The sequence below is a fragment of the Leucoraja erinacea genome, chromosome 6 (genome assembly GCF_028641065.1).
Source record: "Leucoraja erinacea ecotype New England chromosome 6, Leri_hhj_1, whole genome shotgun sequence".
Taxonomy (NCBI): Eukaryota; Metazoa; Chordata; class Chondrichthyes; order Rajiformes; family Rajidae; genus Leucoraja; species Leucoraja erinaceus.
In genome coordinates this window covers 85,775,228-85,790,728 of record NC_073382.1, presented here as the reverse complement: position 1 = coordinate 85,790,728, position 15,501 = coordinate 85,775,228, and the positions used below count along the sequence as shown (strand labels likewise).

At 40.9% G+C, this 15,501-nt stretch overlaps 1 protein-coding gene across 1 annotated transcript in view; it reads right to left on the bottom strand.

The window, feature by feature from the left end:
- alg5 (ALG5 dolichyl-phosphate beta-glucosyltransferase) overlaps nucleotides 1-15,501 on the bottom strand; it is a 26,501-nt gene that overhangs the window by 6,527 nt on the left and 4,473 nt on the right. The window contains exons 3-7 of the mRNA XM_055637518.1: nucleotides 13,039-13,085; nucleotides 10,948-11,016; nucleotides 6,641-6,733; nucleotides 1,676-1,789; nucleotides 342-401 (exon numbers count right to left, since the gene is read on the bottom strand). Coding sequence (XP_055493493.1) covers nucleotides 342-401; nucleotides 1,676-1,789; nucleotides 6,641-6,733; nucleotides 10,948-11,016; nucleotides 13,039-13,085 — 383 coding nt within the window. The remainder of the gene's footprint in view (nucleotides 1-341; nucleotides 402-1,675; nucleotides 1,790-6,640; nucleotides 6,734-10,947; nucleotides 11,017-13,038; nucleotides 13,086-15,501) is intronic.

Here is a 15,501-nt window from a genome sequence, read left to right as displayed (position 1 = left end):
CACAGCCATCAGATTATTAAACACAACTTCAAACAAACTATGAACTATAACAGCCTATTGCACTTTATCTATTTATGTGTGCATATATATATTCTATGGTACATGGTCACACTGATCTGATCTGTATTTATGCTTAAAATATTCTTTCGTGCTGCAGCAAGCAAGAATTTAATTGTCCTATCTGGGCCACATGACATTAAACTCTCTTGACTTGAACTACCTCCTTTGGCAACCTGTTCCATAAGTTGTATTGCTAAAATTCAAATTGGAGTAATGTTTTCAAATGGCATTCAAATTCACACAACAACTTCATCTGTTTATAGCTCAACATTTGCTCTTACATTGGCGATTGTATCTTTCTCCAAATGAGCTCTTGACCCACACGAAATGGCCATGTCGTCCTGAAAGAGAGATTAAAGTTCATTCAGTTAGCTGATTTCCCACAAAAGTATTGCACTGATCAGGCAATGTGTTGTTGAAACAGGAAACTACAGTGTACCGGCAACTCTAAAAAGATAAAAATGAGATGTTCAATTTTCTAATAGTACAAAGATTTAAAAAAAAGTTAAATGAAAACTCTATTACTTAAATTAGGTTGTTGGCCGTTAAATAACTTCTCGGGCAGCACAGTGGTGCAGCGGTAAAGTTGCTGCCTCAGTGCCAGAGACTTGGGTTAGATCCTGACTACGGGTGCTGTCGGTGTGGAATTTGTACCCACTCACCGTGACCATATATGGGTTTTCTCCGGGTGCTCCCATTTCCTCCCACATCCCAGAGACGTGCAGGTTTGTAGGTTAACGGTTTCTGTAAATTGTCCCTAGTGTGTAGGATAGAACTAGTGCACGGGTGATCGATGGACGGCTTGGACTTGGTGGGCCAATGGGCCTGTTTCTACGCTGTACACCGGCATCTTTACGTCTATTAAAACTACAAACTATACATCAACGGATTATCTAATTCATTCGAAATTCTGTTCCACAAGCTGCATGAATTATGATAATTAAAATTCATTTCAACTCCAGACCCCAAATAATTCATTCAATGTGAAGAAGGCACAGAAACCTGAAAACCATGACCTCCAGACTCAGGAACAGCTTCTTCCCAGCTCTTGAACACTATAAACACGAACTAAACAATGAACGACGAACTATCTTGGCTGCACTCAGGACCTTGGCCTTTTATTTTGCACTAATATTTTAATTTATTGAATTTTGATTTTCGTTTATTATGTTATCTATTGACTACTGTGTTTACAGGCCTGTTAGGCTGCTGTACGTAAGAATTTCCTAGTTCTGTTTTCGGTCCATATGACAATTAAACACTCCTAACCCTTGATTCATTCTGAACAATTCATTGTTCGCAGAATACAGCACGTATCCATATTTTCTTGATATATTGGTTTTGGTCATACCACACAACTATTTCACATTGCTTTTCAGCCACTACCAGAAATTTGGAAACCAGATATGAAGGGAGGTTCTGAAGACAATGGGGCAGCATCTTTTGCAATTCACTTATCAACTTAAAGCAGTCATTTTGCATTTAGTTCTATCCTTTGGCACTTGAAAGAACAACATGGAACCAAATAGTTTTCTGGAGGTTTGATTACATTTGCAGCAAATTGGCTGCATTTTCCACAGATCAGACATATGCACAAACACAGGGCAATACTCACAGGGCCCGGCTGGAGAGCTTTCAGAGCAGCTTCGACTTTCTCAATATCAGCAAATTTAGTAGCTCCGTCGGCATCAGCCATGAGAATAAATCTTCCTCGCGAGCTCAGTACACCCTGGTCAGAAATAATGTGTGTCATTGTAAATGCTATAATGTGTATACATGCTAATGACATGATTAAGCTTCAGAGCAGATGAGAACGGGACACAACAATCAATGGTGCTTTACAATCACATGTGAAAACGCACAGTAACATTCTTTTCTGGTATACTCTTCAGTAAAGTATTGCCAAACCTAAGCACAATCCCCGATTAGCAAAGTACAGAAATGATCCACTGAGGCCACATATTAGTTGCACACCAGCATCTGCAGTTCCTTGTGTCTTCAATGCCCTGCATAGCTACAGTGCCCTCCATAATGTTTGGAACAAAGACCCATCATTTATTTATTTGCCTCTTTCCTCCACAATTTGAGATTTGTAATAGAAGAAATCACATGTGGTTAAAGTGCATATTGTCAGATTTCAATAAAGGCCATTTTTATACCTTTTAGTTTCACCATGTAGAAATTACAGCTGAACAGAGTAGAAATTATACATCACCCCACCCCCATTTCAGGGCACCATAATGGTTGAGGCACAGGAATGTCATGTAAATGAAAGTAGCCATGTTTAGTATTTTGTTACATATCCTTTGCATGCAATGGCTGTTTGAAGCCTGCGATTCATGGACATTACCAGTTGCTGGGTGTCTTCTCTGGTGATGCTCTGCCAGGCCTGTATTGCAGCCATCTTTAGATAATGCTTGTTTTGGGGGCTAGTCCCCTTCAGTTTTCTCTTCAGCATAGAAAAGGTATGCTAAATTGGGTTCAGATCGGGTGATTGACTTGGCCACTCAAAAATTGACAATTTTTTAGCTTTGAAAAACTCCATTGTTGTTTTAGCAGTATGTTTGGGATCATTGTTTTGCTCTAGAATGAACTGCTGTCCAATGAGTTTTAAGGCATTTTTTGAACTTGAGCAGATAGGATGTGTCTATACACTTCAGAATTCATTACGCTACTATCATCAGCTGTTGTATCATCAATGAAGATAAGTGAAGATGGGTACCTTCAGTAGCCATACATGCCCAGGCCATAACACCCCCACCACCGTTTCACAGATGAGGTGGTATGCTTTGGATCTTGGGCAGTTCCTTCTCTCCTCCATACTTTGCTGGTGCCATCACTTTGATATGTCTATCTTCGTCTCATCTGTCCACAATACCTTTTTTCCAGAACAGTGGTTGCTCTTTTAAGTACTTCATGGCAAACTGTAACCTGGCCATCCTATTTTTGTGGCTAACCAGTGGTTTGCATCTTGCAGTGTAGCCTCAGTATTTCTGTTCATGAAGTCTTCTGCGGAGAGTGGTCATTGACAAATCCACACCTGACTCATGATTCAGTGTTTCTGATCTGTCAGACAGGTGTTTGTTCTCTTTCTTCTTAATGATGTTCCAAACAGTTGATTTGGTAAGCCTAGGGTATGGCTGATGTCAATAAAGGGCCTGACTTTGCGATTTTTCGGCGACTGCGAACGTTAGCGACTGACGCCCATAGTCGCCCCAAAAACCGTCAAGTTGTATGACACTCTGCATCACCCACCTTCACAACACAAGGTTACACCGAAGTATAATCATCACATTGGAAATTAACTTATCTGCAATACATCTACGGACCAATAACTTTTTAAGAAATAAATTGTTTATTTAAACGTCAGCGTCACCCGCAAGACAGTATACGTCAGCGTGTGACATGATAAGACACCCAGATGTCGCCTGAAGATTTTGAACATTCCAAAATCCAGGGGCAGCAGGGAGACACCGCGCGTCACTACATGTCTCACTGCCCGACCACGCCACCACGACCTCTTTTCAGGCTGTCGCCGAAAATGTCGCCCAAGTGGGACAGGCCCATATCGGTTTTATTTATGTTTCTGTCTCATTACGGCTTCTTTAACTTTTATTGGCACAACTTTGGTCCTCGTGTTGATAAACAGCAATAAAAGTTTCCAAAGGTGATGGAAAGACTGGAGGAAAGACTGGGTGCTGAGAGCTCTCTTATACCTGCATTAAGGAGGCAATTCAACACACCTGAGCAATTACAAACACCTGTGAATCCATGTGTCCCTAACATCATGGTGCCCTGAAATGGGGGGACTATGTAAAACACTGCTGTAATTCCTACATGATGAAACAAAAAGGTATAAAAATGGTCTTTATTAAAATCTGATAATGTGCACTTGAGCAACATGTGATTTTTTCTATTACAAATCTCAAATTGTGGAGTACAGAGGCAAATAAATAAATTATGGGTTTTTGTCTCAAACATTATGTCACACTATCTAGGTATGTTACAAAACCTACCTGAATCGTGGCTGAGCATCTGCCCTATCCCGTGTGCGCGATTTTGGCGCTGTTTAGAGGGGGTGGGTTTAAAACGCGGTTTTTACTAGGCTGTTGCAATCGAAAATGTTCAGCCTAGTAAATCATTAACGGAAAATCGCTGAAAGACCCCGTCGCAAAAGGTATTATTAGTTTTTATGGCCTTGTATTAGCAATGTTACAAAATTTTGAGATTTAAAAAATCAAGTCTGCAATTTATCCCATCAGATAAAGCATAACAATAAGTTTAATTTGACACCTAATTCACTTTCATACTCGCTATAGAAAACTTTATATACAGGGTTATATACAAGCCCCATTTAATGTAAAAATAAGGTACATACCTTTAATTGTTTGCTTTATAAAACCCTGGGGCTGCGAGAGGTTGCGGAGCGAGAGAGTGATTTTTAAACTACTATAAATATTATACAAGGCCATAAAAACTAATAATACCTTTTGTGACGGGGTCTTTCAGCGATTTTCCGTTAATGATTTACTAGGCTGAACATTTTCGATTGGAACAGCCTAGTAAAAATCGCGTTTTAAACCCGCCCCCTCTAAACAGCGCCAAAATCACACACACGGGGCTGGGACAGATGCTCAGCCACGATTCAGGTAGGTTTTGTAACATACCTACTTGTATAATAGTTATAGTAGTTTAAAAATCACTCTCTAAACTCGCAACCTCTCGCAGCCCCAGGGTTTTATAAAGCAACCAATTAAAGGTATGTACCTTATTTTTACATTAAATGGGGCTTCTTAAGAACCCTGTTTATAAAGTTTTCTATAGCGAGTAGTTCATTTTGGGCTCTTTATACCCCGCAGTTTTTTTCTGGGCACTTGAGGGCACAAATCCAGCGCAATGTGAACGTTCTAAACCAGCGCGTTCACAGGAACCCACTAGAAAGCTGATTTAAATTGACTTTAATTTACAGCAATTGAACACTAAATTCCTTCCATTTGGCCTATAAATTGATGTAAATGAGATTTTAAAATCATGTTTTATTGTGAATTATTTGTGAATATTATTTGGACACTTGGGCTATTTAAAAATGTTAATCATTTATTAAGAAATGGATAGATGTTTAGATCTAGTAATTGAAGTTTGAAATTAGCTACAATTGGGTAACTAACTAATTATATGCTTTAATTTCAGGTCATCCAAGTAAGATTATTTTATATTTGTTTCAGAATGCTTCAATCTATGATAACTGAAAATTTCATTCAGTTCTCTTAATTTTTAAGAAGGTTATGGGCTTTTGACTGTCCACGATCACAGCTTTTTTGTTATGTCCATAGAAAATCAATAGGGAACAAGATGCTAATTTCCGAGTATGAAAATGGCCATAACTGTTTTATTACTTGAGATATGAAAGTGAATTAGGTGTCAAATTAAACTTATTGTTATGCTTTATCTGATGGGATAAATTGCAGACTTGATTTTTTAAATCTCAAAATTTTGTAACATTGCTACACTTTCCATTCTCAAGGAGACATGGGAGAATTTTATTGTAAGCTAGCTTCAAAAAGGAACAAGAACACAATGCGTTTCAAGCACCATGCACCCTTCAGATGTGCAAACAAGGGCAGGAACAACAGATAAGGTTTTACATGCTGCAGAGTATAGAACTCAGAGAGTGCTGTCACAGAGTTAAAGGCTGCACACTAACTACACAAATATTATGGTAAAAAGTGATTCAACATCACATCAGAGTAAAGAAAATAAAGGGCTGATCTTCCCAGAGTGTTGAGACAATTAAGAATTTGGATGAATAGACAAAGACAACTGCAAAACACAAAGTGGTAGAGGAACTCAGCGGGTCAGGCAGCATCTGAGGAGGGTAGGGACCCTTCTTCACCCGGCCAGAAAGGCCACGAAGTGTCTCGACCCGAAACGTCACCCATTCCTTCTTGCCAGAGATACTGCCTGTCCTGCTGAGTTACTCCAGCTTTTTGTGTCTATATATTCATGTCCTCCAGAGCTGCTAGATTGGGCGATGGAAAGCTGAATGACCAACACTTCGCAGTTATAACTTCAAAAGAAAGCTCTGGCACGAAGATAACTCCACCTGCACTGGAAAAAATATTGTTGATTTGATGAGGTTAAATGTAGCTCGTACAATTAAAAACTGTGAACATCGTACGTAGAACATTACAGAACCGGTACAGGCCCTTTGACCAACAAGGTCTGTGCTGAACATAATGCCAAGTTACATTAATCACCTCTGCCTGTGCACTCTCTCATTCCTTGGACATTCATGTGGCCATCTAAAAGTCTCTTAAACACTATTGTATCTGCCTCCGCCACCACCCCTGGCAGTGCGTTCCACACCCCCATTACCCTCTGTATTAAAAAAACTTGCCCCGCACATCTCCTTTAAACTTCACCCCTTTCACCTTAAAGCTATACCCTCTAGTCTTTGACATTTCCACCCTGGGGGAAAAGGCTCTGAGGTGAACGAATTACAATGTGGAATCAGAAATTTTACATAAACCCACAGATGTTTGTCAGTAAAGGATCAGATGAAAGAAAATTAAAACCATACCATTTTAATAGCTCCACCTTTCCCACGGTTTTGTGTTAGCGTTAGTACACGTACTGCATCTGACCCATACTTCTTAGAATATGTCAATCCAACCTGCAGCACATTAAAACAAAACAAATGCAAGATTTAGACAACGTATGAAAAAGGTTCCATGAGGTAATCTTGCCAACATATTCCCAGACTTAATTTTAACAAGCTTTCTTTCTTTTTGACAAAACATTTGTCGCAGAGTTCGATGTCACTAGTATAGGCAAGAAGTAAAGCCGGAGTTGTATGGCGCAGGAACAGGCCCTTCGGCCCAACCAGCCCATGCTGACCAACATACCCCAACCCACCTGTACTTGGCCCACATCCCTCCAAACCCATCCCATCCATGTTTCTGTCCATATGTTCCCCAAACGTTGTGATAGTACCTGCCTCAACCACCTTCTCTGGCAGCTCGCTCCACACACCCACAGCGTAAAAATGTTGCCCCTCATCAAATAGGCTCCATCAAATAACAGTTCTTCATTTCACAATGGCTTTAATTTGATTGACAAGCATCTTAAATTTGAAATATTAGTCACTGGTGCTGACTTTACAAAAGAGCAGTGCTTTATTTGTGATGGTGAGGTGTACATATAAATATCATTATTTCATTCCAGGCCAAGTGACACGTATGCTTATTAAGGGTGTATACTGGCACCATTTTGTCTACAATGTGCCACGAAGGACAATTTTCAGGGTTCCTCGGATAATGGGAGCAGCAGTAGTGGCAGTAATTAGCAGCAGTAATTATGATTTTTCACAGTTTAGGAACCAAACTCCAAAGCAGAAGACAGAATAAATATATTGGCTCCATTAAAGACCTATTGATTTAAACTCTAGATTATGCATGAGAACACGAACCATACTCAGGAAACTATCCACAATGATTAATCATGTAACAATAGGCTCCCACAATAAAAAAGGTTTCTTTCACAACCTACAGTTCCATACAATCAGAACCTTTTTCCCAGGATGGAATAATCAAATACTAAAGGGCATAGCCTTATGGTGAGTGGGATGACATTGATTCAGTCTGTCAGGGGAGACCTGATAGAAGTATATACAATTATGAGAGGCATAGATAGGGGAGACAGTCAGAACCTTTTTCCCCTGTGTGGAAATATCAAATACTAGAAGGCATAGCTTTAAGGTAAGTGGGGCAAAGTTTAAAGGTGATGTACGGGGCAAGTTTGTTTTATACAGAGGGTGGTGGGTGCCTACAACAGGGGTGAAGGCAGGTACGATTGTGGTGTTTAAAAGACTATTGGATAGGCTGACGGATAAAGCAGGGAATGGAGGGATATGGATAACATGCAAGCAGATAAGAATTGGTCCTGGCATTAGATTCGGCCCAGACATTGAGGGCTGAAGGGCCTGTTTCGGTGCTGTACTGTTCTACGTTCACACGGAACCAACTACATATGATTTATATCCAATGGCTATTAATGACAGGAGAGACATGCAAATTTGTGCTTTTTCAAACTGTGATTTTACGCTGCAAATCTGAAATTAAAATCAGAAAAGGCCGCAAATACTCGGCGGATGATTTAGCATTTATGGAGAGACAGGATTGTTGTTTCAGGTTGATGAACCGTCACTGTTTGTAGCAAAGAGCAGGATGTCGGTAAGGAAAGCTGCTGGTTGAAATCTGAGGGAGAGCCAAGTTATAAATAATTTTGAGACACAAGGGACTGCAGATGCTGGAATCTTGAGCAAAACTCAAAGTACCGGAGTACAAATTAAACAAGGCAGGCAGCATCTGCGGCGGAGAGAGTTGGACATTTGAAGGGTCTGCACCCAAAATGTCGTCTGTCCATTCCCTCCACAGATGTTGCGTGACCAGCCGAGATCCACCAGCACTTTGTGCTTTACTTATAAATAACTTTTTGAATGGATTGAGTTCATGTAAATTAATTGCTTTTGCTATTCTAGTGCTTTAGTGTTTCATTGTGTTTATTATCTTTAAAATAATTGTTTTTGAAACAGTATCAGTGTTAATAATGTTTTGAATGTATGTGAATGTCTGAAGGACAAGCTACATTAATACCCATTGCTACTGTATATTGTTGAAAGATACAGCATGGAAACAGGCTCGTCGACACACCGAATCAATGCTGACCATCGATTACCTGTACACTAGTTCTGTGTATCCAACTTTTTCATCCACTCCCTGCACACTAGGGACAATTTACAGGAGGGCCAATTAACCGACAAACCTGCATGCCTTTGGGCTGTGGAAGAAAACTGGAGCACCCAGAGGAAACCCACGCAGTCACAGGGAGAATGTGCAAACTCCACACAGACAGCACCCGAAGTCAGGATCGATCATGGGTCTCCGGCGTTGTGAGACAGCGGTTCTACCATCTATGCCACTGTGCCATCCCCTCAGATTTCAATGATGAAACTGCCAATGTATTCAAATTTTCCCATTCAAAAATACTTAATTTTGGAAAACCCCAAATGTGGACTGATACTGATTAGGACATGTCTTACTGATGTGCCGTAAATTCCACCACATCAGTGAGTGATGTGTTATTTAATTTTACTTTAGCAAAACACAAAGTGCTGGAGGAACTCAGCTGGTTAGGCAACATCTGGTATCAGGCAATTGAACCATCCTATCACCAACTGGAAAGCGGTCCTGACCTACCACCTACCTCATTGGAGACCCTCGGACTATCTTTAATTGGACTTTACTGGACTTTATCTTGCGCTAAACGTTATTCCCTTTATCGTGTACCTGTACACTGTGGATGGCTTGATTGTAATCATGTATAGTCTTTTCATTGACTGGATGGCACGTGACACAAAAGCTTTTCACCGTACTAAACTTTGGAGGGAATGGACAGGTGACGATTTTGTGCTTCCATTCCATTCCCTCCACAGATGCTGCCTGACTTGCTGAGGTCTTCCAGTGCTCCTCAAGATTCCACCATCTGCTGTTTCTTATATTGTTATTTTTACTTTAGTTGGACAATGAGTCTGATTGTGTCGATCTGGTGTCCCCTGATTAAGAATGACTGCCCACATGCACTCACCTAGGCCAGAGGTAGAGACCTATTACGCTGCTGCTCTGTAGGGGCAAGGTTGAGACAGCGACCTGGTGTTGTAACTGGAGACCCAGTCCCTGACATAGAAACATAGAAATTAGGTGCAGGAGTAGGCCATTCGGCCCTTCGAGCCTGCACCACCATTCAATATGATCATGGCTGATCATCCAACTCAGTATCCCGTACCTGCCTTCTCTCCATACCCCCTGATCCCCTTAGCCACAAGGGCCACATCTAACTCCCTCTTACAGAAGGCAATGTGTGGGAGAGAACCACCTTTAATTTTAACTATTTTTAAAATTCATTAAATTCGAATTAGAAGATAACAACGTTAACACAAAAATAATTAAAAATATTAGAAGTCAAAGGGATCTACAAGAGGCACTGCCTCAAAAAGGCAGCCAGCATCAACAAAGACCCACACCACTCTGGCCACGCTCTCATCTCGCTTCTACCATCGCAAAGAAGGTACAGGAGCCTGAAAACCGTGACCTCCAGGTTCAACAACAGTTTCTTCCCAAGAACCAATAATATCCTTTCAACAACATTGAAAAGAGACGTGGACATGTACATGGATTAGGAAACGTATAGAGGGATATGGGCTAAACAGACAGGTTTGACTAGTATAGGTGGAGCTTCCACCTATGTCAATGGTCTATTTCCTATCATTGACGTCAGACACACGGACTTGTAATTACGTTCTTGCTGCTCTACTTCGATAAGCTATCACATTAGTCCACCACCTGCCATTGCACACATCACTGGTGACGAACAAAGATTTTGTACATTGTCAGGCCCCAGCAATGTCCTCCCTGAGCCGTCTTTTATTCTAAGGACTTTGTTTTTTACAATAATGCTGATGTTATTGATTTTTTTTGTTTATTATCTTAGCGACAAATGTTTTGTTTACAGGCCTGTTATACTGCTACATGTAAAAAGTCCATTTCAAAGATGGACACAAAATGCTGGAATGACTCAGTGGGTCAGGCAGCATCCCTGGAGAGGCAACATTTCGGATCAGAACCCAGTTCAGACATGTTGTCCCCAAGATGTTGCCTGACTTGCTGAGTTACTCCAGCAATTTGGGTCTAACTTTAAAATAAACCAGCATCTGCAGTTCCTTGTTCTCACATCATAAGAATTTAATTGTTCTGTTTTCAGTCTTTAAAGGCAGTTAAACACTCTGATCTTCTCCCGAAACCCACGCAATTTGTTGTCGGGGGTTCTTACCTCTGTCGTTTTGTCTTTGCTGCCGTCATCCACCACAATCACCTCATAGGAAAATGAAGAGTCTTTCTTCTACAAGGAAGGTAAAAACAAAATGTGAAAATATAATTTGAAAATGTAAACATAATATTTAATGCAATCTATCATTATAAAATGAATCAAATATTTCTCTGAAATAGGAAGATTGTAAAAGTAAGTGGGAGGGTACATGGGAAAAGAGGAAATAGTCGAGGGGCTAACACAACACTTGTTGATACTGTGGCTTCCTTTGCTGTAATCCATTAAGTCATTACACAAAGATGTGAACATAAGTATTAATATGGAAAATCCTGCTGGAGCTCTTTGCAGACAGACATGTTTGTGCACATCGCTTTCTTTCTTTCTTTATTATATTATCTATTGAGTAGTGTGTCATGGTCATAAAGCATGCAAATAGGTCTTCAACCCAATTTACCCACACCGACCAACATCCCCCATCTACACTAATCCCACCTGCCTGCGTTTGGCCCATATCCCTCTTTCCTATCCATGTGCCTGTCCAAATGTTTCTTAAACGTTGCGATAGTACCTGCCTCAACTACCTCCTCCGGCAGCTCGTTCCATACATCCACCACCCTTTGTGTAAAAAGTTATTCCTCAGGTTCCTAGTAGATCTTTCCCCCTTCACTTAAACCTATGTCTTCTGGTTCTCGATTCCCCTACTCTGGGCAAATGACTCCAGTGTTTACAACCTGTTTACAACTCAAACATTTACATATCTGTTGTGCTGCTGCAAATAAGAATTTCATTGTTCCGTTTCAGGACAGATGGAAATAAAATACCCTTCAATCTTTAAGCTAAACTCTCTAGTATTTGACAATTCCACCCTAGGAAGAGGTTTCTGATTGCCACCCTATCGATGCCTTTCATATTTTTAATAATTCTGCAAAATTTGTTGTGTTTCGGTAAGATCTCCTTATGAAAACAAATGTTTTAGGGCAAGGCTTCACAAGGAGAGACATGTATAGCTGTTCATAGTGCAAAGCTACATTCCTTGGTGGCCAAAGTAGACATTTGGAGATGTATTACCACAACACAAAACATCTTGGAAATCATTCCCATTAATTCACTTATTAAAAATAATAATGTAAACACGAGAGCCCATATTTTAAATGACAATAGACAATACACAATAGGTGCAGGAGTAGGCCATTCGGCCCTTCGAGCTAGCACTGCCATTCAATGTGATCATGGCTGATAATCCCCAATCAGTACCCCGTTCCTGCCTTCTCCCCATATCCCCTGACTCCGCTATCTTTAAGAGCCCTATCTAGCTCTCTCTTGAAAGTATCGAGAGAACCGGCCTCCACCCCCCTCTGAGGCAGAGAATTCCACAGACTCACAACTCTCTGTGAGATAAAGTGTTTCCTCGTCTCTGTTCAAAATGGCTTACCTCTTATTCTTAAACTGTGGCCCCTGGTTCTGGTATCCCCCAACATCGGGAACATGTTTCCTGCCTCTAGCGTGTCCAAAACCTTAACAATCTTATATGTTTCAATAAGATAGCCTCTCATCCTTCTAAACTCCCGAGTATACAAGCCCAGCCGCTCCATTCTCTCAGCATATGACAGTCCCGCCATCCCGGGAAATAAACTTGTAAATCTACACTGCACTCCCTCAATAGCACGAATGTCCTTCCTCAAATTAGGGGACCAAAACTGCACACAATACTCCAGGTGTAGTCTCACTAGGGCCCTGTACAACTGCAGAAGGACCTCTTTGCTCCTATACGCGACTCCTCTTGTTATAAATGCCAACATGCCAATTGCTTTCTTCACTGCCTGCTGTACCTCATGCTTACTTTCATAGACTGATGAACAAGGACCCCCAGATCCCGTTGTATTTCCCCTTTTCCCAACGACGCCATTTAGATAGTAATCTGCCTTCCTGTTTTTGATACCAAAGTGGACAAGTACAGTTTGGCACATTATGCCATTTTAAAGCAGAATAAACAACAGAAAAACAAGGTTCTGCATTCACATATTAAGTGCATTCCAAATAAAACCAAAAATTATGAATGCAATAAATGATTAGTGAGACAGTAAACCTCAATACCAGTCTTTGTTCCAAATATTCCAGCGCCTCATCCATCATCCGAGGTACTGGAATTAAAGAAAAAACATGAGAATTTTAGTTCATGACCAAGGTGATCTTTTACAAAGTGTGCCGGCATAACTTGGTGGACCAGGTAATCAAGTAATTGTTTTGATTATGTTATAATAATAATAATAATAATAAATGTATTTGTATAACATGTTTAAAAACAACTCACATTGACCAAAGTGCTGTACATCAGTGCAGGTAATAATTTGATACATACAAAGGTAGACAGACCGAACAATACATACAAAAACTGTTTACAGCGCACCCTCAGAGGGGCTCAAAAACGCTAGGGAATAGAAATAGGTTTTGCGTCGTGACTTAAAGGAGCAGTTCTGATGTGGAGCGGGATGCTATTCTAGTTTAGGTGCTGCAACCGCAAAAGCGCGGTCACCCCTGAGCTTAAACCTAGACCGCGGGATAGTCAGTAGCCCCAAGTCGGCCGACCTGAGGGGCCTGGAGGTAGAATGGTGGGTTAGAAGATTTTTGATATGGGTGGGGCAATCCCGTTAAGGGCTATGTATACGTATAAGTGGAGCTTGAAGTTGATTCTGTACCGTACTGGGAGCCAGTGGAGAGAGTTGGCTGCTTTCCCAAGGCAGTGTGATGTGCAGATGGAGTCGATCGTGGGGAGTCTAGTCTGTGTGAAAGACTGGGCTTTATCTCCAATTCTCTGCAATTTCTTGTGGCCTTTGAGAGTTTGTAAATTTTATTTCAATTTCAATCAGAGGAAAATTTGCTACATTAATCAACAATATCACTGCCCAGCGTCAGAGAGGTCAATACTTTGCATCTGTTTAAATAGTGCAGGGCATATGACATTCATTGCACAAGCTCTCACACTAACTATGCCTCAACTGCCTCCTCTGGCAGCTCGTTCCATATACGCACTACCCTACTGGTGACAGAAGATGTGAGAGCATAACACGAATTACAACTGGCACCAATTTGTTTATATCATCTTCAGGACGTTATGTAACTCTAAATGTGAAAAGTTTACCTCCTTTTGAAAGCTGAACATGTGTCAGAAACTATATCCATATCTTTTCCTTCAGAGTATTGGAGGTTGAGGGGAGGGTGACCTGATATAAGTGTATAAAATTATGAGAGGCGTTGATAGGGGAGACAGTCAGAACTTTCTTCCTCAGGATGGAAATGTCAAAGACTAGCTTTAAGTTGAGAGGGGAAAAATGTAAAAGAGATGTGCAGAGCAAAATATTTTTTCACAAGAGCGTGGCGGGTATCTGGAACGTGCTGCCCAGGGGTGATGGTGGAGGCAGATACGATAGTGGCTTAAATGAGAGGCTTTTGGACCTGGATGGAGGGAATGGAGGTATATGGATCACATGCCGGCAGAGGAGATTAGTTTACTTGGCATCATGTCCGGCATAGAACTACACTGCCCTCCATAATGTTTTGGACAAAGACCCATTGTTTATTTATTTGCCTTGATACTCCACAATTTGAGATTTTCAATGGGAAAAAAAATCACATGTGGTTAAAGTGCACATTGTCAGGTATTTTTATACATTTTGGTTTCACCGTGTAGAAATTACAGCAGCGTTTATACATAGTACCCCCATTTTAGGGCACCATAATGTTTGGGACACATGGCTTCACAGGTGTTTGTAATTGCTCAGGTGTGTTGAATTGCCTCCTTAATGCAGGTATAAGAGAGTTCTCAGCACCTAGTCTTTCCTCCAGGACAAAGGGGAGACACCTCTATTCGCTACAAAACAGAGTGGGCATTACAGCAAGAAGAGGGGGGAACAGGAAGGAACAGGTAGTATTAACAAGATTGAGGATAGGACACACTCACCTGAACAGCACATTAAAAATATTGGGAAAACACCCTACTGGGCTGTGTGAGGAATGCCATCAGCCAGAAACAGTTCAGCATGCCCTAATTGCATGTAGGAGATATGAGACAGAAAGAGGATTTATGATCATTGAAATGAGAAAAATTGGATTGACAGAAATATCAGTAAAGAACATTCTAGAGTGTGGAGGGAAAGGAAAAGGAATAAAGTTGTTGTTTGATTTCTTGAGGGCCTCTGGCCTTATAAAAAGGATATAATGTAAAGACATGAGTACTGTGGAATGAAGCCAGAAGGGGGCAGCAATGCAACATTGTGGATGCTGGCTGCCGTAAAACTCCGAAGAAGAAGAAGAAGAGGAAGTCTTTCCTCCAGTCTTTCCATCACCTTTGGAAACATTTCTTGCTGTTTATCAACATGGGGACCAAAGTTGTGCCAATGAAAGTCAAAGAAGCCATTAAGCCAAACCTTAGGCTTACCAAAATCAACTGCTTGGAACATCATTAAGACGAAAGAGAGCACTGGTGAGCGTACTAATCACAAAGGAACTGGCAGGCCAAGGACGACCTCCATAGCTGATAACAGAAGAATTCGCAATGTA